At 45.5% G+C, this 27,435-nt stretch overlaps 2 protein-coding genes across 3 annotated transcripts; both read right to left on the reverse strand.

Annotated features, from left to right (window-relative positions):
* Positions 1-1,110: 1,110 nt before the first annotated feature.
* Positions 1,111-8,149, reverse strand: LOC118081262 (zinc finger protein OZF-like). Of its 2 annotated transcripts, XM_035107662.2 has the most exons (5): positions 8,070-8,131; positions 7,300-7,331; positions 5,134-5,220; positions 4,188-4,312; positions 1,111-3,718 (listed from the first exon to the last, which is right to left on the reverse strand). In XM_035107662.2, the coding sequence occupies exons 4-5, from the start codon at positions 4,237-4,239 to the stop codon at positions 2,202-2,204; spliced, it is 1,569 nt and encodes a 522-aa protein (XP_034963553.2). In that variant the 5' UTR covers positions 4,240-4,312; positions 5,134-5,220; positions 7,300-7,331; positions 8,070-8,131; the 3' UTR covers positions 1,111-2,201. The 2 variants fall into 2 exon arrangements, with proteins under 2 accessions (XP_034963553.2, XP_034963556.2); XM_035107665.2 differs by lacking the exon at positions 5,134-5,220 and having other exon boundaries at positions 8,070-8,149.
* A 6,538-nt stretch (positions 8,150-14,687) lies between these two features.
* Positions 14,688-21,314, reverse strand: LOC132591786 (vomeronasal type-2 receptor 26-like). The gene is made up of 3 exons (XM_060272215.1): positions 21,122-21,314; positions 17,565-17,636; positions 14,688-15,586 (listed from the first exon to the last, which is right to left on the reverse strand). The coding sequence occupies exons 1-3, from the start codon at positions 21,312-21,314 to the stop codon at positions 14,688-14,690; spliced, it is 1,164 nt and encodes a 387-aa protein (XP_060128198.1).
* Positions 21,315-27,435: the final 6,121 nt, after the last annotated feature.

The raw sequence follows: 27,435 nt of genomic DNA on the forward strand, positions 1-27,435 counted from the left end.
TTGCGAGAGGCGGCGACGGGATGAGTGCCCCGAAAGGAGCGCTTTCGGGGCGCTGATCCTGTCACCACCTCTCGCAGGGGCGGCAGTGTCTCCCTTCTCCCCGGCTCACTGTGGGGCAGGGGGAGGGAAAGCGGTCCAGACGGACCCCTCCCTCGCCGCTCGCCCCAAAGCAGTGGGGCTAGGCAGGAGCTAAGTGTCTCCTGCGCAGCCCCGCTGCTCCAAAACAAGCCGCGAGGGAGAGAAACGGAGCCCTCCTTCAAGGCTTCAAGACTGCTCCTCAGGAGACAGTCCTGTCCAGCTTCGCTGCTTCAAAGCCTTGAAGGAGGGCTCCGTTTCCCTCCCTCGCGGCTTCCTTTGAAGGAACTTGCTGATTCTGAGCCCTACCTCGCGGTTCACCCCAAAGCAGCAGGGCTGAGCGCGAGTTCGGCATCCTTGCCCCCTATTCGCACCCCCCCCATCCCCACCAGGCAGGCCCCTACCTCCACTTGGCAATGTTGGGCCTTGTTGCTGCAAAAGGCCTGTTTTTCAGTTGGTTGCTGTGGAATTTTGTGATGTCATCTGGTGGCACGGCTTTGGAGGCAGCAGTGGGCGATCTGCCTTTCTATTGGATGCTGCTGGAGTCTTCGGAGCTTTTGCTGGTGACGTCTAATTTGTGTGCCACTTTTTTGTGTTTAATCATTATTTTAGGTGTGAAAGATGTGTTTTGGGGAAAGAAATTATGCCAGATCGCTCCCTTATGGGCAAGGTATGCTTTGTCCTAATTTGATGCAATTCGGTCCTACAGTTATGGTGAAAGGCTCTCGCCAACAAACACTCACCTTGAACATTTATATCTATAGATATAGATATCTGGCGGTCAGAAATTATAAGCAATACCCTTGATTTGAAGTGATGCAGGACACTTCAAACAATGGCAAAAAGATATTACAGTACTAGATTTATCTGGCAAGGGAAGAAGCCAAGAATAAAACATAAATTGCTGATAGATTCTAAAGACAGAGGCGGATTTTCCCTGCCAAATTTAGGATTATATTATGATGGTCATGACCAGGCACCCCCAAACTGTGGCCCTCCAGATGTTTTGGCCTACAACTCCCATGATCCCTAGCTAACAGGACCAGTGGTCAGGGATGATGGGAATTGTAGTCCAAAACATCTGGAGGGCCGAAGTTTGGGGGTGCCTGGTCATGACAATAGATACGGTTTGGTTCGCATGCATATTTGTGGTATGAGAAGGTTAAAGTACATAGAGCTTTCTTAAATCATGCTGTAAGAAAATCAGTGTATGAAGTATTGGGGGGGGGACTTAATAAGCATGTTATACGTTGAAAGAAAACTTTATGAAAATGATGTATCATTGGTATTTAACTCCCAGTAAATCAGGAACAATATATAAAAAAGGGTCCAATGTATGTTGGAAATGTAAGGAAAAGAAGGCACCTTTTATCATATGTGGTGGACATGTAAGGTAGTAAAAGAATTTTGGGAAATGATATATAGTGAATCAAAAAATGTTTTAAATAACTTTTTCTAAAAACCCTGAAGCCTTTCTTTTAGGAATCCTAGGTGCCGAAATTTCAAAGAAAAAAAAAGCACCTATGTATGCTACCACAGTTGCATGAATGTTATTGGCCCAGAGATGGAAAGAAAATGAAGTCCCGACCAGAGAAGAATGGCAGATTAAATTGATGGATTATGCTGAAGTAGCAAAAATGACCAGAAGAATTAGAAATCAGGAAGACTAAACTTTAATAAGGAATGGGGGAAATTTACAAGCTATATTAAAAACCATTGTAAAAAGCTAAAATCGTTACTAGGATTGGAATAAACTTGTAGTTTAATGGTGCACTTTGGACATAATAGAGATGTAAAAGATTTAGATTATTATAAAAGACACAGGAGGAAATTATTTACAACAAAGGGGAGGAGGGAAGCCCAGGAAATTCCTTTGAATCTTGACTTTATGTTGTATGTTGGATATCTGATTTTAAATTTTTATTTTGAAAAACCACACACACACACACACACACACACACACACACAGAGAGAGAGAGAGAGAGAGAGAGAGAGAGAGAGAGAGAGAGAGAGACTTTCCACACCGTACTATATATTGGTTTTTCCATTGTGTGAGTTTGTTGATGTATTCTAAGGGTTTCATTGTAACTATAACTCTTTCCACACTCAATACATTGGAATGGTCTTTACTTTGTATGAATCTGTTGATGTATTCGAAGATTATCTCTACGACGGAAGGTCTTTCCACACTGTATACATTGATATGGTTTTTCTCTTGTGTGAATTTGTTGATGTCTTTTAAGGGCATGAGTAAAAGAAAAGCTCTTTCCACACTCCATACATTTAAATGGTTCCTCATATGGGTTTCCTCCTGTATGTGTTTGATGATGCGAAGTAAGTTGAGAACCGTAACGGAAACTCATTCCACACTCCATACATTTATATGGTTTTTCTCCCGTGTGTGTTCGATGATGCGAAGTAAGTTGTGGGCCGCTACTGAAACTCCTTCCACATTCCATACATTCGTATGGTTTTTCTCCCGTGTGTTTTTGATGATGCGAAGTAAGTTCTGAGCCGCGCCTGAAACTCCTTCCACATTCCATACATTTATATGGTTTTTCTCCCGTGTGAATTTGTTGATGTCTTCTCATATGAGCTATTTTACGGAAGCTCTTTCCACACTCCATACATTTATATGGTCTTTCTCCTGTGTGGATTCGTTGATGGGTTGTAAGGGTGGAATTTAAGGAAAAGCTCTTTCCACAAACCAAACATTTATATGGTCTTTCTCCTGTGTGTGTGTATTGATGTGTCCTGAGGGATACATTCTGAAGGAAGCTCTTTCCACACTCCATACATTTATATTGTTTCCTCTCTGTGTGAATTACCATATGTTTTCTGAGGGCAGCCCTATTAGTGAAGCTCTTTCCACACTCCATACATTCAAATGGTTTTTCCATTGAGTGAGTAGATAGGTGTCTTTTAAGGCCATTTTTTAAACTAAAGCTCTTTCCACACTCCATGCATTCAAATGGTCTTTCTCCTGTGTGTGTTTGTTGATGTACCTTAAGGGATACATTATGGATGTAGCTCTTTCCACACTCCATACATTTATATTGTCTCCCCACTTTGTGATTTACCATATGTCTTCTGAGGTATCCCCTATCAGCGAAGCTCTTTCCACACTCCGTACATTCAAATGGTTTTTCCTTTGAGTGAGTAGATAGATGTCTTTTAAGTCGACTATAAACACTAAATCTCTTTCCACATTCCATGCATTTAAAGGGTTTCTCCCCTCTGTGAGCTACTACATGTCTTCTGAGGTATCCCCTATCAGCGAAGCTCTTTCCACACTCCATACATTTAAAAGGTTTTTCCCCTGTGTGAATTCGCTGGTGTGTCTTTAGGCTTTTACGTTCACAGTAGCTCTTTCCACACTCCATACATTTAAAAGGTTTTTTCCCTGTGTGAATATGCTGGTGTGTCTTAAGGCTTTTACGTTTACAGTAGCTCTTTCCACACTCCATACATTTGAATGGTTTTTCTCCAATGTGAGATTGATGGTGTGTTCTAAGCATTTGTAGTTGATTTCCAAGCTCTCCAGGATCCATGAAGCTCCTTGCACATTCCAACGCTTTTGTTGTTATTACTGGTGAAATTGCAGGTGGTCCTGCTGAGTTCTGTCTGTCATCTCCTCCACCTGCTGCAAAGGGAGTGGAAAGAAAATCCTTTTAGAGTTTCAAGGAACAGAAGAAAGAAACTTAAACATACACAAAGCCCAATCCACACTTTATCTTACTTTAACATCTGCTAGATTTCAGTTTGACCTTCCAAACTAAATTGGGAAGTTACAAAGGTTTGTTATCCTTTGATGCTGAAAGATTGTATATTGTCTTGTAAATTATTCACTACATTGTATAACCCACCCTGTGATCTTATGATGGGAAGTAAAGAAAATTCAATAAATTATTGTCATTATCTAGAAAGAACAACATTTGTCACTATCAATGAATCATGCAGTACAAAAACCATGTAAAACCTAAATTCTTCTTCCTGTCAAGAACCTCCTGCCTTTTCTCTCCTCTCCTACTTTTCCTATTCCCAGGGAGGTTCCCCACTTCCAACATCCATCCATTCATCCATGTCCTCTTCTCCCCTCCCCTCAAACTCACCAGATATCTCGGAGGTCCCTGGGAGAAAACACTCAGAGGTTTCCCCTTCCATCCTTGATAGGACTGCAGGATCAGCCTCTTGAATCCTTCATGAGCAGCCCAGTGCCTAAACAAGATGGAGATTCCTGGGAGAAAGAAACAAAGGGAGCCTCAGAGCCCTCGCAGGGATTTTCCTTCTCCCACCCGCAGCTTCCTTGGTAGAAGAGGGGTACCTTCCTCCTGAACGCCACCTTGCAAGGAATGTGGAGACATGCCTGAAAGAGGATCTTCTTCACAGCATTATAAAAAAAACCTTTCCTTTCCTGTCCTACAATTTCCCTGAACCCCATAGAGGAAGGGGCTGTAGCTTACTTGGACAGAGCACCTGCCTACACGCAGAAGCTCCGAGGTACAATCACCAAAGGGCCTGGCTCAATATAACACAGCTTTGTTCAATTGGAAATGCTGCTGAAGAATTTATAACAATTTACTGCCAAACATTCTCCTCTTCCCAGTTTTGAAGTCTTCCCTCCTTCACCTCCCTGCCACCCCCTTCCTTCCTTCCTTCCTTCCTTCCTTCCTTCCTTCCTTCCTTCCTTCCTAAATCTACCCTGCTATGGAGCCTGATCAGAGTCTGCGTCCCCTCTGAACTCCCCAGAGATTATTTATTTATTGAATTTATATGCTGCCCTATACCTGGAGGTCTCAGGGCATATCACAGAACAAAATCAGAATATAAAACCACAAAATAGATAATCAAAATAAGAACAACAACCCAATAACCCCTGCAAAACACACACAAAAAAAACAACAACCCAGATTTTAAAAGGGCGTAGGATGTCAATCAAATCAACTAAAGGCCTGGTTAAAAAGGAAAGTTTTTGCCTGGCGGCTAAAGCCGTATAATGACGGTGCCAGGCGAACTTCCCTGGGGAGAACATGAGGAGTAGCAACTAAGGTTACATACGGGAATGTTCTTTGTGTAGCAGTTGGTTTCAGTTTTGCTGGGAAGAGAAGCAATGTCCGCTGTCTCTCCCGGTGCTGTTTATTTTCGCTGTAAATAAAGCTTTTTAGTTTAGTATTAAGAAGCTGTACTTCGTGAGTTTTATTCAGAGCTACTCCCGAGAGGCTCCACAAGTTTTTCGTTGCGCAAGCCAGAGAAGGAACTTTGTGATTTATTGCCGAGAACGCGCTGAGCTGGAAGCGTGCCGGACCTGGTGAGAAACCCCGAATGAGCCATAAAACACTCATTGGGGCAATAAAAACTTCAGAGAGCATTCCACAGACGGGGAGCCACTGTGGAGAAAGCCCGTTCTCATCTTGCCACCCTCCAGCCCTCTTGAGGAGGAGGCACACAAAGGAGGGCCTCAGATGATGATCTCAGGGTCTGGGTAGGTTCATATTGAGAGAGGCGGTCTTTGGGATATTGCGGCTCCAGAAGGACAACATGGTTGGTGATATCAAAAGCCGCTAAGAGGTCAAGAAGAATTAACAAGGACATGTTTCCCTTGTCTCTCTCTCAACAGACGTCATCATACAGGGAGACCAAAGCAGTTTCTGTACCAAAACAGGGCCTAAAACCAAATTGAAATGGATCCAGAAAATCAGTTTCTTCCCAAAGCACCTTGATCTGATCTGGTTTACTTCTTAGCATGGGGGGGGGGCAACTTGAATAAAATATTGGGAGGGCCCAGGCAATCACTGCCTGGCATAATTGATCATATGATGTGGTGCACACACTGTATTTGAATGGCAATGCCCATTAAACTTCATATTTTACTGGCACAGCCTGATCAGACCATAGGAGTTGGCTCTTGTGGTTCTCAGTAGAACCACAAAGGGCTGGGCTGCAGATTCTTCTACAACTACTGAGAAGTGTTGCTGTGCTGACTATTCCTGGCTCCCTGGAGCAGTCCTTGTTTCTGCTAATGAAGAGAAATAGGACTCCCCCCCAACACATTTTGGGAAAGGAGCACAACAAGGTTGTATATTGTCTCCCTGCTTATTTAACTTATATGCAGAATTCATCATGCGAAAGGCTGGACTAGCTGAATCCCAAGCCGGAGGATTGCCGGAAGAAATATCAACAACCTCAGATATGCAGATGACACAACCTTGATGGCAGAAAGTGAGGAGGAATTAAAGAACCTTTTAATGAGGGTGAAAGAGGAGAGCACAAAATATGGTCTGAAGCTCAACATCAAAAAAACCAAGATCGTGGCCACTGGTCCCATCACCTCCTGGCAAATAGAAGGGGAAGAAATGGAGGCAGTGAGAGATTTTACTTTCTTGGGCTCCTTGATCACTGCAGATGGTGACAGCAGTCACGAAATTAAAAGACACCTGCTTCTTGGGAGAAAAGCAATGACAAACCTAGACAACATCTAAGCAGAGACATTACCTTGCCAACACAGGTCCGTATAGTTAAAGCTATGGTTTTCCCAGTAGTGATGTATGGAAGTGAGAGCTGGACCATAAAGAAGGCTGATCGCCGAAGAATTGATGCTTTTGAATTATGGTGCTGGAGGAGACTCTTGAGAGTCCCATGGACTGCAAGAAGATCAAACCTATCCATTCTTAAGGAAACCAGCCCTGAGTGCTCCCTGGAAGGACAGATCGTGAAGCTGAGGCTCCAATACTTTGGCCACCTCATGAGAAGAGAAGAATCCCTGGAAAAGACCCTGATGTTGGGAGAGATGGAGGGCACAAGGAGAAGGGGACGACAGAGGACGAGATGGTTGGACAGTGTTCTCAAAGCCACCAACATGAGTCTGACCAAACTGCGGGAGGCAGTGGAAGACAGGAGTGCCTGGCATGCTCTGGTCCATGGGGTCACGAAGAGTCGGACACGACTAAACGACTAAACAACAACAAACCATCCAGGGGTCCTTTACCTTTTGAATATCCTATAGTGTTATTGTGCGTGGGTGTGTGTGTGATCTCTTGTGGGGGAGGGGATTCATCCTGCCATGCAAGCCCTGCAGGTATTGGGTCCCCACTTCGCAGCTGGATTGCATAGATCCGGGGCCCAGTAAGGTCGGTTTTTTGGCGTGGGGAGATATGGAGGGCTCTTTGTCCTTTTCTCCCCCCCTCCCCATTCCACCCCCTCCCTTCCCCATCGCTGCATTTTTACCTCTTTCTCCTCTCGCCTTCCGAAGTCTTTTCCTGAAATGGAAAGAGCAGGGTGGGAGGAGTTAATCCAGCGATGCCCCCCCTTTCTAAAGCTCCCCCCCCACCTGCCCAGAAACGTCAGACCCATAGAGCTATGGTGGGGAAGAGCAGCCCCTCCCTGTGCTCAGATGGGAACCTGCACTGAGGATTTCCCCAGGACTTGCATGGGAGTCGCCTGGGTCGAGTGGGGGTGGGGGGTGCCCCCATCTCCTTTAGGATTGAGGGGGGGCAGTTCATCCCTATTCAGTTCTTCCTATACTGGATGCTCAGGGATCCTGCACCTCAGCCCACGAGGCCCCTTTTCTGCAAGGCGGTTCTTTGGCCGCTGCTTCCCTGCCTCTGGTTTATAGAAAGAGCTGCAAACTCTGCACATGCCCAGAGTACACTGTATTAAATCCCACCACGCCGTTATCCGTTCTAGTTTGCTAAAAGCTTTCATTTGAGGCAGCTGAAACTGGCAGTGTATGGAGGATTTTAAAAAGAAAAATGTCTGCGGACAAAGGTCCAGGGGTCCTTTGGTGGGCATCGCATTTCAGTTCCTGCAAGAAACATGTTGGGGGGGGGGAGACTTCCAAGCAAACCCTGCAGGTCCCCAACTTCGCAGCCGGATCGCATGTACGATCCTGCCGATGGGTCCCAGGAAAGGCCCCTTTTTTGGGGGGGGGTTGTTTTCTTCGCGCTTTCCCTCCCGATCCCCCCCCTCACCTCTCTCACTTCACGCGGCATTTTTACCTATTTGGTCTTTCTGCCCATCCGCTTGCTTCCCCTTGCTCGCTATTCCGATTTCCGAATGCAAAGCCCCCCCCCTCTCCCGCCCCCCCAGGGTCTTCGGAGCAGCGCCTCCCTCCGTCGGATGGATGGGAAGCGGAGGTGACGCCACAAGAAAGAGAGATATTTCGGGTGGGCAGTTCTAAAAAAAAAGCATCAAAAAAGGCCAGCGCCTCTCTGCGGTGGCAGCTGGGGACACGAAATGAATGGAGGCGTTGGCCGAACCGGCTTGAGGATCGGGATTGCAATTGACGTGGAGAGAACTTTCCCCCCTCTTCACGTAGCCAAGAACGAGGCAGGCGTTGGAATAACGGAAACTTCCATGCAAATCCTTGAGACTCCTCTGGGAAAATATAATAATAATAATAATAATAATAATAATAATAATAATAATAATAATAATAATAATAATAATAATAATAATCTGGTATCTGATGAAGTGTGCATGCACACGAAAGCTCATACCAAAATTAAAAATTAGTTGGTCTTTAAGGTGCTACTGAAGGAATTTTTTTATTTTGTTTCGACTCAGACCAACACGGCTACCTACCTGTAATAACAACAACAACAACAACAATTTATTTATTTATACCCTGCCCATCTGACCGGGTTCCCCCAGCCACTCTGGGCAGCTTCCAACAAAATATTAAAATACAGAAATCCATCAAACATTAAAAGCTTCCCTAAACAGAGCTGCCTTGAGTTGCCTTGTAAAGGTCTTGTAATTATTTTTCTTTTTGACATCTGGTGGGAGGGCCACTACCGAGAAGGCCCTCTGCCTGGTTCCCTGTAACTTGGCTTCTTGTAGCGAGGGAACCGCCAGAAGGCCCTCGGCGCTGGACCTCAGTGTCCAGGCAGAACGATGGGGGTGGAGACGCTCCTTCAGGTATACTGGACCGAGGCCGTTTAGGTCTTTAAAGGTCAGCACCAATACTGACCTAGAACAATTTGCACAGCTCTACAGTGGGGAATCAAGGATCAAACCTATCCATTCTGAAGGAAATCAACCCTGAGTGCTCCCTGGAAGGACAGATCGTGAAGCTGAGGCTCCAATACTTTGGCCACCTCATGAGAAGAGAAGACTCCCTGGAAAAGACCCTGATGTTGGGAAAGATGGAGGGCTCAAGGAGAAGGGGACGACAGAGGACGAGATGGTTGGACAGTGGCTACCAACATGAGTTTGACCAAACTGCGGGAGGCGGTGGAAGACAGGAGTGCCTGGTGTGCTCTGGTCCATGGGGTCATGATGAGTTGGACACGACTAAACGACTAAACAACAACAACGGGGAATAGACTGTTTAGTCTAGATTACAAGTAGGTAGCCGTGTTGGTCTGACGTAGTCGAAACAATTTTTTTTTCTTCTTCTTTCAGTAGCACCTTAGAAACCAACTAAGTTTGTCATTTCAATGACAAACTTAGTTGGTCTCTAAGGTGCTGCTGGAAGAATTTTTTTATTTATTTTGTTTAGTTTAGATTAGGAATACTTTCTGGGCACTATCCTCCTCATCCCTTTTCACAAACGACTAGCCCAGAACATAGCTGTCAAGTTTTCCCATTTCTCGTGAGGAACCCTATTCAGCATAAGGGAATTTCCCTTAAAAAAGGGGAGAACTTGACAGCTATGGTCTAGACCAGGGGTTCCCAACAAAATTTTCTCGAGGACCCCTCATCGTGCCGCTATTGTGACAAGGACCCCCATTAATTCCTAATCCTAAAATTAAAAAGTGAGAACCAAATTAAGAGTCTTTTTATATTTTATATTTATACGTTTTTTACAGTTACAACAGAGTACTCCATCAGTATACAGTTAGTTTTAATTTTCAGTTCTTAATGAGATGAGTTAAATCTGTCCTCTGAGTCCATTATTTCTGAAATATTAGGTTCCAAACTTATCACAGCGAACCTACGATTTTCAGGAAGCCCCGTGGTTCTTGACCCCTTAATTGCTGGCAATTCTGGAACAGCTTCATTTGCCAGCATCATTCCACAAACAATATGGAATATGTTATAATAATAATAATAATAATAATAATAATAATAATAATAATAATAATAATGTAGTAGCAGCAGCAGCAGCAGCTGTAGCAATAGCTGCTGCTGTTGTTGCTGCTGCTGTTGCTGTTTAGTCGTTTAGTCGTGTCCGACTCTTTGTGACCTCATGGACCATAGCTGCTGCTGTTAACAACTCTTTAATAGCAGAAACAAGGTTTGGTCCTGGGAACCACGACTAAGGGTCACAACAACTCTTCTGGGTAGGTCTTGCACATATGAGGAAGTTGCAGAGGCTGTGGAGGAATCTTGTTATGTACTGAGCTGAATCCTATAACAATAGGATCCAGAATGCAGCAGTCTGATTGGTTCGCAGGAGCCATCCAATCTAGCTCCAGGTGGAAGTAAGTCAGCAACCTGATTGGCCTGCAGGAGCAGCCAATCAGGCTCCTGGGTGAAGCGAGTCAGCAACCTGATTGGCCTGCAGGAGCAGCCAATCAGGCTGCTGGCAGAAGTGAATCCACAACCTGATTGGCCTACAGGGGCAGCCCTGAAGTAGCCAATCACGCAAGTCCCATTGTGTAAATAATGTATATAATAATGTTTAAGGAAGCTTTTAATGTTTGATGGATTTCTGTATTTTAGTATCTTGTTGGAAGCCGCCCAGAGTGGCTGGGGGAACCCAGTCAGATGGGCGGGGTATAAATAATTTATTATTATTATTATTATTATTATTATTATTATTATTATTACTACTACTAATATTATTATTATTATTAGCAGACATTTTGGCGGACAAAGCAATTCTTCTCTTCTTCTGTTGCTACTACAAGCCGAATAAAGAGCATGAAATTCACTCTCGGCTTCGAGTATATTTCAAATCTTCAACCCAGTCCTTTGCAGTTTTACTGAGAACTAAGCCCTGCAGGGACCCAGGTGGCGCTGTGGGTTAAACCACAGGGTCTAGGGCTTGCTGATCAGAAGGTCGGCGGTTCGAATCCCTGCAACGGGGTGATCTTTACCTTTACCTTTACCTTTACAGTTAGGAGTTGGTCAGAGAAAGGAGGCATGGAAGTCATTGGTTGGAATGAATCTATTTCTCATAGAATCATACCGTAGAATCATAGAGTTGGAAGAGACCACAAGGGCCATCCAGTCCAACCCCCTGCCAAGCAGGAAACACCATCAAAGCATTCTTGACATATGGCTGTCAAGCCTCTGCTTAGACCTCCAAAGAAGGAGACTCCACCACACTCCTTGGTAGCAAATTCCACTGCCGAACAGCTCTTACTGTCAGGAAGTTCTTCCTAATGTTTAGGTGGAATTTTCTTTCTTGAAGTTTGAATCCATTGCTCCATGTCTGCTTCTCTGGAGCAGCGGAAAGCAATCTTTCTCCCTCCTCCATATGACATCCTTCCATCTATTTGAACATGGCTATCATATCACCCCTTAACCTTCTCTTCTCCAGGCTAAACATACCCAGCTCCCTAAGCCATTCCTCATAAGGCATCCTTTCCAGGCCTTTGTCCATTTTGGTTGCCCTCTTCTGGACACGTTCCAGCTTGTCAGTATCCTTCTTGAACTGTGGTGCCCAGAACTGGACACAGTACTCCAGGTGAGGTCTGACCAGAGCAGAATACAGTGGTACTATTACTTCCCTAGATCTAGATGCTATACTCCTATTGATGCAGCCCAGAATTGCATTGGCTTTTTTAGCTGCTGCATCACACTGCTGACTCATGTCAAGTTTGTGGTCTAACAAGACTCCTAGATCCTTTTCACATGTACTGCTCTCAAGCCAGGTGTCACCCATCCTGTATTCGTGCCTTTCAATTTTTTTGCCCATTTTCTTTGTCCTTATGTATATTGTTGTTGTTTAGTTGTTTAGTCGTTTAGTCGTGTCCGACTCTTCGTGACCCCATGGACCATAGCACCCCTTATGTATATATTATTATTATTATTATTATTATTATTATTATTATTATTATTCCTTTTGGAGCCTTTTGAGAAATAATAAGCCTGGGATCCAGGTTTTTTCTTTCTAAATCCCTAATAAAAGCTGTAGTTCCAGTCCAGATTTTGGTGGGGAATTAAAAAATATCTGTAGTGCTAAGAATTAAATGCAATGTTTAGTGTTTTGTCGTCAGATGCTCCTTCATGTTCAGATCAGGCCTCAGTATAATAATGTAGCACTTGGGCAAGTGGAGGTCAGCCTGTCCATGGCAAGACACCCGCAGACCAACGGGCAGGCGGAGCGGGCCAACGTGATTCTTCAGCAGTACCTGAGGTGTTATGTCAGCCAGCGACAAACAGACTGGGTAGATCGCCTACCGCTGGCGGAATTCGCCTACAACAATGCAGTGCACGTCTCCACAGGGGTGTCGCCCTTCAAGGCCAATTACGGGCGGGACCTCAGGTCGTTCCCGGGGAGGGAATGGGAGGAGGAGGAGGAGGGTCCCGCAGCTGAGGATTGGGCGGAGGAACTGGAGACGGTGCATCAGCAACTCAGAGAACACTTGGAAAGGGCCAAGGCAGCGTACAAGGAGGGGGCGGATCGCCATCGGAGACCAGGGGAGGTCATCAGGGTGGGCGACAAGGTGTGGCTGTCCTCAGAGGGGCTTCCCACCAGGGGGAGGTGCAAGAAGTTAGCACCCAGACGTCTGGGACCCTTTACGGTCACGCAGCAAGTCAATCCGGTGGCTTTCAGGCTGGAGTTACCGGAATCCATGAGGGTACACCCAGTGTTCCACAGGTCGTTGCTGTCGCCCTATAAGGAAAGCACCAGGTTCACCAACAGCAACCAGCCCACAGAGGGTGGGGAGGAACGGGGAGGCACACAGCAACTCAATGAGGCCACGGAAATTCTGGATTCCAGGTGGGGGGAGAGAGGTCTGGAGTATCTCATAGCGTGGGAAGACACTGCGCCGTCCCAAAACGAATGGGTGCAGGCCACGGAGATACAGGAGGAATTCTTAGTGGAAGAGTTCCACGCTCTCTTCCCTCACAAGCCCAAGCCCTGGCAAAGGGACAGGGAAGGGGAGGGGGAGGAACCCGCAGGAGGGGAATCCGAGAGCAGCTCCCCATGGAGATGGGAAGCTGGTTTTGAGGAACCAGAAGAGGAAGTATGGTTCTACCAGGAGGCTGGAACGTCAGAGTCAGTAGAGGACTGGGGGGAGATTTTCACTCCCATCAGCTCTGACGCCACGGAATTTTTGGGCTTTCCGTCCTCCCAGGGAGAAGGGGGGGATTCCCAGGATTGGGGGAAAATTTTCACCCCCACCAGCTCCGATGCCACGGACTTCATTGGTTTCCAGTCGTCCCCGGCTCTCTCTGAGCCCTCAAGGAGGGGGGAGGGGAGCCTGGAGGGGGGTGGATGTGAGGGACAGAACTTACAGGCAGGTCCCTCCCATCTTAAGCAGCAGCTCATCCCCCAGCGGAAGCGCGAGTGGGGAGGGAGAGATCTCCAGCGGAGATTCAGGAAGTGGTGACCGAGGCTCAGGCAAGGTAGCGGAGCCCGTGCCCAGTGTGGGAAGGGAAGTGGGAGGCCAAGGAAGGAGACCAGTCCCACCGACCCCGGAACTGAGAAGGAAACGACGGGGACGGAGATTCAGTATGCCTAGACTGCTTTGCTGGAGGAAAATGTGCGAATCTCCATTCGGAGGTTCTGACCCCTAACTGACAACATGTACATAGCATTGCTCTGCACTGTAAATAATTAGCACTAAATAAAAGCATGAAAAGACAACGCCTGGAGGAGTCGTTACTCTAGAGTAGCCACCAACGCGCCTGTGACATGAGAGCTGGACCATAAAGAAGGCTGATTGCCGAAGAATTGATGCTTTTGAATTATGGTGCTGGAGGAGACTCTTGAGAGTCCCATGGACTGCAAGAAGATCAAACCTATCCATTCTGAAAGAAATCAGCCCTGAGTGCTCACTGGAAGGACAGATCCTGAAGCTGAGGCTCCAATACTTTGGCCACCTCATGAGAAGAGAAGAATCCTTGGGAAAGACCCTGATGTTGGGAAAGATGGAGGGCACAAGGAGAAGGGGACGACAGAGGACGAGATGGTTGGACAGTGTTCTCGAAGCTACGAACACGAGTTTGACTAAACTGCGGGAGGCAGTGCAAGACAGGAGTGCCTGGCGTGCTCTGGTCCATGGAGTCACGAAGAGTCGGACACGACTAAATGACTAAACAACAACAACAGTATGGTAATCTTACTCTTTCCATTCAGCCTACACATATTAAAGAGCTTTTCATCTGTTTGATATATGATTTCTACTCCTGGATTTGACTCAGTAGACTAACATGCACCAAAGAAGAAAGGCAGGTTTGGCTGAACTTCATTGAGAACAAAGTCAAGAAGTGTCCAGAAGCTGCGTCAAGCCAAAGGCCCATTATGGTATCCTCTTTTCACTGTGGCCAGCCAGATGCCCCCAAGGGAAGCCAATAAACAAGAGCTGAGTGCAGCAGCACCTTTTCCATCTGTCATTCCACCACCCCTGAAAAAAATTCTTCTGACTGTGGTTTCAGTCCACAGTCCTGTGAAATAATATTCCATATTATTCCATAATATTCCATAAATATATTTAGCTTATTGTTTTCAAGTGCTTCTTCGTGTTCAGATCTGGCCTCAGTATAATAATGTAGCACTTGGGAATGAAGATGCAGCCCAGAAGCCCAGCACTGGAGGCCAAGATGGAGAAGACCTGAACGGCTACCATGTATTTCCCCTTGGTGCTCAGGTAGGTGGGAACAAAGGACACCCAAACACTGCAGAAGACCAGCATGCTGAAGGTGATCAGCTTGGCTTCATTAAAAGCCCCAGGCAATTTCCTGGCTAGGAAAGCCCCTGTGAAACAGATGGCAGCCAGGAAGCCCATGTAGCCGAGGGCAGAATAAAACATGGCAACAGAGCCTTCGTTGCATTGCAAGATGATCTCTCCAGCTAGGGAGCTCATGTCAGAGTCCGGGAATGGGGGAGAAAGTCCTAGCCAGGTGATGCAGATGACAACTTGGACAGTGGAACAGGAAATGACAATGGAGTTGGCCAGAGTCTTCCCCAGCCATTTCCTCAGCCTGTTCCCTGGCTTGGTGGCCAAGAAGGCCAACACCACCGTGATGGTTTTTGCCAACACAGAAGAGATGGCAGATGAGAAGATGATGCTGAAGACCATTTGTCGGAGAAGACAGGTGACTTTCCTTGGCCGGCCGATGAAGAGGAAAGAGGACAGAAAGCAGAGCAGGAGGGAGAAGAGGAGAATGTAGGAGAGGTCCCGGTTGTTGGCTTTGACTATGGGAGTTTCCTTGTATTTAATAAATATTCCAAACACAAGGCCAGTGGTTAAGGATAAGAAGAGGGCAAAGGAAGATAGGAGGCTCCCCAAACATTCTGCATAGGATAGGAAAGTGAATATTTTGGGGACACATTGATCTTGCTCCTTGTTTGGATGCTGATCTTCTGGACATTTGGTGCATTCCTTGGCATCTGCATAGAGAAAGAGACTTCAATATCCTTATAGCATTAATACACCTACAGCAGTCGGAATGTTGTCACAATTGTGGGGAATGTCTGCAATCTGGGAGAGATCAGGAAAGAACACTGTATTGTTGGGAAGGAGAGAGGTGCAGTGGTTAAGGATAAGAAAAGGGCAAAGGAAGTTGTGAGTATTCCCAAATGCTCTTTATAGGCTAGGAAGGGAATAACCTGCGGCTGGGAATCCCCATGACGTGGGCGGCATCCCTCCGGCTCCAAGCCGGGTCACTGGGGGTCCCGGATGCTGGTCCGCAACACCCCCCCCCCAGGTAATGGGGACGGATATATGAAAAGCACAAATAAACAAAACACAGTATAACAGCATCAACATTCAGCAGAGTGGAGAGAAACATTGATAACAGCATGGCCATCATTAAAACTACCAGGGCATGGTACAAGCTGAAATAATAACATTTTAAATGTAAAAAAATCTCAGAACCAAGCACAGTGCACCAGCATTCTAGAGAGCAGGTCATTAAACCAGACAATGCACTGAACTGGTTGAGCAGCTAAAGATTTAATAAAAAAAAATCCTTTCAGTAGCACCTTAAAAAGGTAAAGGGACCCCTGACCGACTCTGGGGCTGCGCGCTCATATCGCATTATTGGCCGAGGGAGCCGGCGTATAGCTTCCAGGTCATGTGACCAGCATGACAAAGCCGCTTCTGGCGAACCAGAGTAGCACATGGAAACGCCATTTACCTTCCCGCTGTAGCGGTTCCTATTTATCTACTTGCATTTTGACGTGCTTTCGAACTGCTAGGTTGGCAGGAGCTGGGACCAAGCAACGGGAGCTCACCCCGTCACAGGGATTCAAACCAACTAAGTTTGTCATAGGTATGAGCTTTTGTGTGCATGCACACTTCTTCAGATACACTGAAACAGAAGTCACCAGACCCTTATGTATAGTCAGAGGGTGGGGAGGTGTATTACTCAGAAGGGTGGTGGGAATGGGTGATTGGCTGATGCCAGCTTTGCCGCCACATACAGCCGGACAACACCATCACTGGCCCCAACAACATCAGACATACCATCTCAGGACTACAGTATTTAATTGCTCATCTTCTAACATTGTGTATGCCATCAAATGCCAACGGTGCCCTTCAGCTCTCTATATTGGACACACAGGCCAAACCCTACGCCAAAGGATATATGGACATAAATCTGACATCAGGAATCACAAGACAGAGAAACCAGGAGGAGAACACTTCAATCTCCCAGGACATTCTGTACAAGATCTCAAAGTAGCTGTTTTATTACAGAAAATTTTCAGAAATAGACTGGAAAGAGAAGTTGCTGAATTGCAACTCATTACCAAGCATAAAACCATGAAGCCACCTGGAATGAACAAAGACATAGGATTCTTATCTCATTATACATGATAAAGCTTTCTTTAGCACCTCAGCCCTTGCTTTTTCCTGCAAGACCAATTGCAGTCGTTAACAGTCATCAAGAGGTTTACCACTCCTATCAGCCAATCACCCATTCCCACCACCCTTCTGAGTAATACCCCTCGCCACCCTCTGACTATATATAAGGGTCTGGTGACTTCTGTTTCAGTGTATCTGAAGAAGTGTGCATGCACACGAAAGCTCATACCTATGACAAACTTAGTTGGTCTCTAAGGTGCTACTGGAAGGATTTTTTTAAAAAAAAAAATTTGTTTGACTGTGCCAGACCAACACGGCTACCTACCTGAAACCAGCTAAAGATTTGTTCGCCTGATGCTGGAATGACATCACAGCTAGCTGCAGCTGAGGCTCCCTGGCAAGGCCATCCCATTCACTGCCATGGTATTTCCCCCCTCCCCCTTTAACGTCAGGCTTACAGGGTTTTTTGTTCGTTTTGTGTTTCGCAAACAGAACAAATGGAATACCTTCCTGAGTAGAGATGGTCCCTTCTGCACATGGAGTGCAAGCATAGCAACAAACCGGCTTTCCTTCCTGAGTCTCTTTGGCATATCCAACGTGACAGCTCTCGGTGCACCTGGAACGAGGCACGGTCTGTCCAGAAAGAGATGGAGCATCAAAGAAAAAGAATTAGGAGTATTTGCGCTTGGTGGTATACATTCAGAGATTTGAGCTTCAGACACTGCGAAAACCTTGCTGGGCAATGTCTTTCTCTTCTTCTTTTTTTAAAAAATAAATTTTTATTGTTTTCTCAAACACAAAATTACAATATACAGAAAAGAAAAACGATCGCCAATAAAACAATTCCTCTATTACATTTCTATTACTGTTTACTATATACATTCTATTGTTCTGCCGAACACAACTTCCTCCTTTTACCACTTCGGTTTTCTAAGTTATCATCATATATATCACGCTTTCTTCATCCATATCTCTTTCATCTTCTTAATTACATTACCATATTTTGAATACAGTGGAACCTCGGTTTATGACACCTCGGTTTACGAATTTTCGGTTTACGAATGCCACGGACCTATCTGGAACGGATTAATTCACTTTCCATTACTTTCAATGGGAAAGTTCGCTTCAGTTTATGAACAGACTTCTGGAACCAACTGTGTTCATAAACCGAGGTACCACTGTATATCTATATTGTTTCTGTTGTAGGTTTTATGTCAATCCTGTTAGCGTCTTTATAGTCTTACAGTACTCCTTTAGGTATTCCACAAACTTACTCCAATCTTTTTGGAACTTCTGGTCCTTTTGTTCCCTTATCCTTCCTGTCATTCTAGCTAACTCTGAGTACTCCATCCTTTTAACCCTTCACTCCTTGAGTGTTGGAATTTCTGTTGTTTTCCATCTTTGGGCAATGTCTTTCTCAGGCAACAAAATGTTCTGGGCCAGCCATGACAGAACCTGCCCTTAATCCCCCCAAACAGGGCAGGTTGGGGAAGTTAAACACTCATTGGCTGGTGCTGCTATGGGAAGGTTCCTTTCTACACTGCAGCCCTGGAGAACCTGGAGAACCTGCCAGCCCTTTAGATCTTGCTGGGCTACAGCTCCCATTTATCCCAGGCCATGACTGTACTGGCAAGGGCCGTTGAGCGTTTGAGTCCTACAACATCTGGTTCCTCATCCCTGCTATATGTGTTTACATTGCGTCCCAGCATGCTCAAATTATTTGAGCTTGGCACATGTCACAGACAATAAAAAGTCGCACATCCCCCCCAACCTTCTTAAAACTCCCGGGCCATGAAATAGCATCTGGGTTAATGGTGAATTTTAGGTCTGAGGTTGTGCATCCCTCCACACTTCCAATCTTCACTCTGCCACGAGACTTATTGGGAAACTGCACCCAATTGATGATGTCAAAGCTGGCTGGCAGCTCCCGACCCTCATCCAAACATTGCCCATCAGTGGAGATATTCGCCACCTGGACTTCTCTTAAGAAAGAGTGAAGCTGAAATGACAGAAGAAACAGCAGCATGTGTGGTAGGTAAGACGAATTCACATAGAACAATGCTATCGACAGATACTAGCCATGGTTAGCTAGCTAGCTAGAAGCTTTATTTGCATTAGCCACTAGCCGTAGCAGTAAGATGAAATATACTGGAAATAGAGCTAAATAGTTAGCTTTAGCCACAGATAAAACATGTGAGCCAATAGGCTTTCTTTTGATTTAAAGCAGGCATCCCCAAACTTCGTCCCTCCAGATGTTTTGGACTACAATTCCCATCTTCCCCAACCACTGGTCCTGTTAGCTAGGGATCATGGGAGTTGTAGGCCAAAACATCTGGAGGGCCGCAGTTTGGGGATGCCCGATTTAAAGAAAAAGGAAAACCTGAGGAATGTTAGAAAGTTTATCACATAATGGATCTTACTCTAATTGCCCCTGCTAAAAATATTATTTTTACAATTATACTAAAATTAAACTAATCCCCAGCCCCATCTAAACGTTTATCCTACCCCCAACAGAACAAAAACAAAATTTTTAAATGCCACAAATTAAAAACTATTTTAAAACATTTAAAAGCATTTTTGACATTTGCCCCGACCCCAGAGTTTGTTTCATTGAGTCTGGGCTCCTTCAGGACTCGCAGCAGGGCAATGTCCCTCTGGCCTCCCAGGAGTCTAAAGCAGAGCTGCTCTCTAGGCCAGGTGGGAAAAGGCCTTGCAGGGAGCGGCCTTCAGCCCTCACAGCAGGATGCTTCATATTGGGACTAGCGCACAACTCACCTGGACTCCTATATATTTCTATTAGAAGTAACCCTCACTGAATTCAGTAAGCTTATTCCCCTGTAGTACTGCATATAGTACTGTAGCCATAGTGGCTGATCATGGTTGCTGCTGTTCTCTGCTATCACAGCTTAGCAACCTTCTTCTCTTCAGCATTTTAAGGCTGGCTATGCAGAGACATCACCTTGTCAACAAAGGTCCATATAGTTAAAGCTATGGTTTCCCCAGTAGTGATGTCTGGAAGTGAGAGCTAGACCATAAAGAAGGCTGATCGCCAAAGAATTGATGCTTTTGAATTATGGTGCTGGAGGAGACTCTTGAGAGTCCCATGGGCTGCAAGAAGATCAAACCTATCCATTCTGAAGGAAATCAGCCCTGAGTGCTCACTGGAAGGACAGATCGTGAAGCTGAGGCTCCAATACTTTGGCCACCTCATGAGAAGAGAAGACTCCCTGGAAAAGACCCTGATGTTGGGAAAGATTGAGGGCACAAGGAGAAGGGGACGACAGAGGACGAGATGGTTGGACAGTGTTCTCGAAGCTACGAACATGAGTTTGAGCAAACTGCGGGAGGCAGTGGAAGACAGGAGTGCCTGGCGTACTCTGGTCCATGGGGTCACAAAGAGTCGGACATGACTAAACGACTAAACAACCACAACACACTCATCATTACATTACAGGTGTAAGCTCAGTTTTATGTTTGTTTCATTTTTGAAGGAGAGCATATTCCACTGTTAGGCAAAATGAGATTGGCTACTCAAAATGATACATTTGGGGCACCACTGAAGAGAATTACCTGCCAAGGGTGCAGCCTCTGATGTTGCAGCCTGCGTCCTCCACCCACCCTCAAGATCTGTCTGGATCTCGATGAATGAGCCATGTTCAAGGCCCGAACCACTGCTTGGACACTGTTGTATGTGCTGTAGCTGTCCTGAGAGAAAACTCTCTCAAGCTCCTCCTGCTGCAAAGTCTCCAGCTTTTCTCCTTCTGTGCATCGTGTCCAGCCTCTCACAGACAAAACATGCTTTGAATATGAACAATGAAACGCTCTTTTCCAAAACCGTTCAAGAACAGGTGAGAATGGATTATAGTAGTCATATTTCATCCTTACGGGGGTCTTCATTACAAAGGACAAGGAACCACAGAGGTAACGGAAATCAACAAACGAGTACAGGTTGATGTCCCAAAAAGTGGTTGTGATCCAGAGCTTTGACCCAGCATGTATTGTTTCAAGGCGGGTTTGCAAAATTGCAATCAGATCAAATTCGTGTTGAGAGTCTGCATAGTAAACAAGTACGCTAACTTGTCTCCACACGTCACGTGATTCTCTTTTGAGTAACTCGCCGTACGGCGTCGTCTTGAGGACTCTCTTTGAAATGGCAACACAGATTCCATTGTGGATCAGCAGAGGTTTCAAGGCACTCATGAACCTCTCTCCATTGTCAGTGTCTGGAGCGACGAGACCAACCCATGTCCACTGGAAGTGCAGGAGCAGTTGGACAATCCCCAAGCACTGCGCCTCTTCTTTTGGGACCATCCGGTAGACAAAAGGGAACCGAGTTTTATAATGAAGAAGAAAGCCGTAACTGACCTAGTGAAATAAAAAAGTTCCTTCAGTAGCACCTTAAAGACCTACTAAGTTTTTATTTTGGTATGAGCTTTCGTGTGCATGCATATTTCATCAGATACACTGAAACAGAAGCCACCAGACCCTTATGTATATTCAGAGGGTGGGGGGTGGGAGTGATGGGAATGGGTGATGGGCTGATAGGAGTGGTAAACCTGTTGATGACTGTTAATGACTGCAATTGGTCTTGCGGGGGGGGGGGGGGAGCAAGGGCTGAGGTGCTAAGGAAAGCTTGATCATGTATAATGAGATAAGAATCCTATGTCTTTGTTCATTCCAGGTGGCTCCATGGTTTTAAGCTTGCTAATGAGTTGCAATTCAGCAACTTCTCTTTCCAGTCTGTTTCTGAAAATTTTCTGTAATAAAACAGCTACTTTGACCTAGTGAAGAATGGGAAAAAAGATGGATGATATGTTTCCAGGACAATGATCAAATACTTGCTAACCTGGAGTTACTAACATGTATCAACAGCCTCCAAGGGGACTCTGTGAGGTGCTTGTCAGTGAGTGTCAGTCTACTCAAGATGCTGCGCCCAGCATTAAAACAACCACATCCACAACACAGTGCTTTACTTTCCCCCATAGGACTGAATGGTGACCTTTACTCAAAAGGAAGTGGTGAATGGAGATGCTTCAGTCAGGGTTGTTTAGCAGCACAGTCTTACATATATCTAGGAGAAAGAAAGAGGCAAGGATAGCCTTCACACCTTCATACTCCACACAGGTGTTGAGTTGTGCCTAACCTGGGGGAGGGGGGCACGACGTCACACATGCATGATGCCCAGAGAAGCAGACACGGAGCAATGGATTCAAACTACAAGAAAGAAGATTCCACCTAAACATTAGGAAGAACTTCCTGGCAGTAAGAGCTGTTCGGCAGTGGAATTTGCTACCAAGGAGTGTGGTGGAGTCTCCTTCTTTGGAGGTCTTTAAGCGGAGGTTCGACAGCCATCTGTCGGCTTAGGGAGCTGGGTATGTTTAGCCTGGAGAAGAGAAGGTTACGGGGTGATATGATAGCCATGTTCAAATATATGAAAGGATGTCATATGGAGGAGGGAGAAAGATTGTTTTCTGCTGCTCCAGAGAAGCGGACACGGAGCAATGGATTCAAACTACAAGAAAGAAGATTCCACCTAAACATTAGGAAGAACTTCCTGACAGTAAGAGCTGTTCGGCAGTGAAATTTGCTACCAAGGAGTGTGGTGGAGTCTCCTTCTTTGGAGGTCTTTAAGCGGAGGCTTGATAGGCATATGTCAGGAATGCTTTGATGGTGTTTCCTGCTTGGCAGGGGGTTGGACTGGATGGCCCTTGTGGTCTCTTCCAACTCTATGATTCTATGATTCTGTGTCACATGTGTGGCTCACGATGTGTATGCCCAGTCCTACCAGGCCAACTCAACCTGCCACCCCCCACCCATTGCCCAGCACCCGCTGCCTTACTTTAATTTGCAGCTGCCACCACAAGGCTGAGACCACCTTGGTGCGGTCGCCTCCTGCCCCTCCTCCACGTGGTCCACCGAGGCACCTGAGCACATTTTGAGATTGCCAGCGCTCCTTCCTGGAAGGCGCCCTGCTGACCCCCAAAGGGACACGCTGGACCAAGACACCGTGCCCTGCCATGTCTCTGACAGTGTTTGTCAGCATGAAGGCCCCCTCAACATTGTGGGGACTGGAGGCCCTGCCAAAAGATATTGAGGAGACACCTCAGCCCCCTGGAGCTGCCACAGCTGCTTGAGAGGGTGAAGCAGCTCCTCTATGAAGAAAGGGACCTTTTAGTTTGGAGAAGAGGCAAAGAAAAGGAGAGACACATAAATGTTGGAATATTCAGGACAGAGCAAAGAAGGTACTTCTTCACAGAGTGCATAGTTTAACTTGGATGGTTTTAAAAGGCAATGTTCTGCCTCCACTGCTCAAGGCACTGTGCACTGAATATCAGTTGCGGTGAGTCACAAGTCTGGAGAGTGTTGTTGAGTGTCAAGTTATAACAACAACAACAACAACAACAACAACAACAACAACAACTTATTTATACCCCGCCTGTCTGGCTGGGTTTCCCCAGCCACTCTGGGCGGCTTCCAACTGAATATTAAAATCAGTACAGTATCAAACATTAAAAACTTCCCTAAACAGGGCCGCCTTCAGTTGTCTTCTAAATGTAAAATAGTTGTTTATTGCCTTGACATCTGCTGGGAGGGCGTTCCACAGGGCGCGTGCCACTACCGAGAAGGCCCTCTGTCTGGTTTCCTGTAACCTCACTTCTCGCAATGAGGGAAGCGGCAGAAGGCCCTCGGTGCTGGACCTCAGTGTCCGGGCTGAATGATGGGGGTGGAGACGCTCCTTCAGGTATACAGGACCGAGGCCATTTAGGGCTTTAAAGGTCAGTACCAACACTTTGAATTGTGCTCGGAAACGTACTGGGAGCCAATGTAGGTCTTACAGGACCGGTGTTATGTAGGCCACTCCCAGTCACTAGTCTAGCTGCCGCATTCTTGATTAATTGCAGTTTACGGGTCACCTTCAAAGGTAGCCCCACGTAGAGCACATTGCAGTAGTCCAAGCGGGAGATAACCAGAGCATGCACCACTTTGGCGAGACGGTCTGCGGGCAGGTAGGATATCAGCCTGCGTAGCAGATGGAGCTGGTAGACAGCCGCCCTGGACACAGAATTGACCTGCACCTCCATGGACAGCTGTGAGTCCAAAATGACTCCCAGGCTGCGCACCTGGTCCTTCAGGGGCACAGTTACCCCATTCAGGACCAGGGAGTCCTCCACACCTGCCCGCCTCCTATCTCCCACAAACAGTAATTCTGTCTTGTCAGGATTCAACCTCAATCGGTTAGCCGCCAAGTTCTGCTTGTGAGCTTCCCATTGGGACATTGGGTTGGCAAATGTGAGAGTAGGATGCTGAATTAGATTGGCCTGATCCAGCCAATTCTTAAATGTTGTTAATTACCAAATAATGGCAATGTAATAGACAGATTCAGGGGAGCTGTTACAGGTAAAGTTTCCTTCGGAAAAACGGAAGTCTTGCTCCAAATAGGAGAACAAAAAGGAACATAAACTTTGGCAAAATAAATTTTGCAAGTCACCAAAGGATCTGCAGAATTATACACAGTTGTTTTTTCTCCCAATCCATCATACCTGTGGGATTTTGTAGATGCCCAACATGGTTGAAATCTGGCTGAAGATGTCAGAATTAGCATGTTCAAGAACTGCCAACAGGTTGTTCCATTTTCCGCAATTGTAGTTTGGAATATTGATTTCCCCACCAGCCAGCAGGTCTAGCATGACATCGGAAGTGATTCTGCTATCACAATAGTTCTCATAGATGTTGTAGCCCAGGGTGATGTTGGGCAAAATCCTAGAATCCTGATTGATCTTCTGAATGGTGAAGAAGAAGGACAACATATGCCAGTACCTTCTGAATTCAAACCTGCAATACAAATATTTATAGTTCACCCTGAGATCAAAATGACACTTAATTCAGGCAATATTTCCAATTACAAAACAGCAAATAAAAAAAACATCATCAACAACAGTCGATTTAATTCATGTTGGACTTTGGTATATACCTGTATATTGCTGCACAGTGCTGAAGTAAGTAGTTTGGCAAGACTGCTGGTTGAAATAAAAAAAAGGAACATTATGAGTGTATGCTTGCCTGCAGCCATCATGATGAAAGGTCCAAAATGAAGATTCAACACTGGCTGGAGAAGGAAGAAGGAAGGAAAACCTGAGAGAAAGTAATCTTCATGGAGTTACTTAAGAAGGTATTGGCGAGGGAAGAATAGATTGTCTTTCTGCCTACAAACTCCCAATGGTTTAGGTAACTTACTGGGCTGCATTGTACCTTTGCTCTCAACAATTTTAAAACACAAGTAAGAACTACCACTAGGATTAACAGTTTCTAAACAGTTCAGATAATATCCAAGTTGAAACCTGGCTGTGAAATCAAACCAATGTGGATGGCTGTGGGACCTCAGAGGACAGGGTTTTTCACAATGCAGAGATAATCCTTTGCGCAGTGGATTTTATCCTACTTTCTATAGAAAAGCTGCAACTCAGTGCTCACTCAGGAACATCTGCTCCCCTTCTATTAAGAAGCTTTGTGGGAGGAGAAAGAGGAAGTCTAAACTGTGGTTATATACAGTATGATCTTGAAATACGTGGGAATATACAAGTTTTTTTCTTTTCTTTATGTTTGTTCCTTTATGTCGGGAGTGCATGTATTTTCTCTTGTGTTTATGTGATGAAATATAAAGGATAACAAACTAGGTGGAGTGATATAATATATTAATATTTATTTTTTGTATTATAAGGTAGTACTCTACATTGTGTTAGATAAAGAACATTGCATTGAAAAGCAACACTATGTAATGACAAACAAATAACTTTTGAAAGTAGAATCATAGAATCATAGAGTTGGAAGAGACCACAAGGGCCATCCAGTCCAAGCCCCTGCCAAGCAGGAAACACCATCAAAGCATTCTTGACATATGCCTGTCAAGCCTCTGCTTAAAGACCTCCAAAGAAGGAGACTCCACCACACTCCTTGGCAGCAAATTCCACTGCCGAACAGCTCATACTGTCAGGAAGTTCTTCCTAATGTTTAGGTGTAATCTTCTTTCTTGAAGTTTGAATCCATTGCTCCATGTCCGCTTCTCTGGAGCAGCAGAAAACAACCTTTCCCCCTCCTCTATATGACATCCTTTTATTTATTTGAACATGGCTATCATATCACCCCTCAAAAGTATTTCCTTTTGATTATTAGTTTACTATGTAATATTATAAAATCTTTAAATAATAATAATAATAATAATAATAATAATAATAATAATAATAATAATATCAAGCAGCGTATAGTTTCTTACTCAGAAATCCTCGTTAAGGGGGGCCCGGAGAAAATGTATGGTTTAATTACAGCACCTTTTGGACATATGATGCCCCCGATGAGGTAGTCTCCTGGCCTGTAATAATTCCATGGGTCGCTTTGATCCCTGATCAAATTCAATGGGCATTTTGCCTTCAGCATCCCACAAACTGCCTGGGGTATTGGCAGCAGGAGCAGCAGCAGGAGAAGCAATGTCATTCTGAGTCTGCCTGCAACAGTTGCCTCCCTTTTGACAGCAATAATTTTAGTTATACAGATCGAGTCCTGCTATTGAAAAGTACCAGTAGTAAACCTTGCCCACTTGTCCCTACCGGCTCCAAATACCAGTGGTAAAGGGTATATTTCTGAAACCATTCCTCCTTCAGGCTTAGTGCAATAACTTGCCTCATTGCTCTTAATTATGGTGTTTTCAGTCATTGGGGAAATCCCAGGAGTTTTGGTAAGAAGAATGGTGTAAATCACTGTAATTTTAATAATTATAAGATAGAAGAATCACCCAGCCCTCTGGTCCATCTGCTTGGGTGAAGGGAAATGTTCAGAACTGGAGAAAAACATGTTTTTTGGAACTCATTTGGGGCAAAGAGGGAGGGCAGGTGGCCTTGACAAGCTTTCCACGAGAAACATCTTTGGAATTGCTAGGACGAAAATTTCCTCCCCCCTTCCTCTATACCAGGCATCCCCAAACTTTGGCCCTCCAGATGTTTTGGACTACAATTCCCATCTTCCCTGACCACTGGTCCTGTTAGCTAGGGATCATGGGAGTTGTAGGCCAAAACATCTGGAGGGCCGCAGTTTGGGGATGCCTGCTCTATACAAAGAATGTAAAGCAGTTGTCACACTGCAATTCATTTTGTGGCTGCCAATCGATGGCCAGGTGAATGAGTAAGCAGAGCAGGTGCCCAGGCAAGCTGTTTGAAGGAGTATGGCGGGTCCTTAATTTACATCAGAGAATCCATACAGGGGAGAAGCCATACAGTGTGGGAAGAGCATTACCTAATGATGTCACCAGTGCTTTTTTCAAGAAAAATAGGGGCTGGAACTCACCATGAAGTTTTCCTGAAAGACATACATTGGCTCCCAGTACATTTCCAAGCACAATTCAGAGTGTTGGTGCTGACCTTTAAAACCCTAAATGGCCTCG

Source organism: Zootoca vivipara, chromosome 2 (genome assembly GCF_963506605.1).
Source record: "Zootoca vivipara chromosome 2, rZooViv1.1, whole genome shotgun sequence".
NCBI lineage: Eukaryota > Metazoa > Chordata > Lepidosauria > Squamata > Lacertidae > Zootoca > Zootoca vivipara.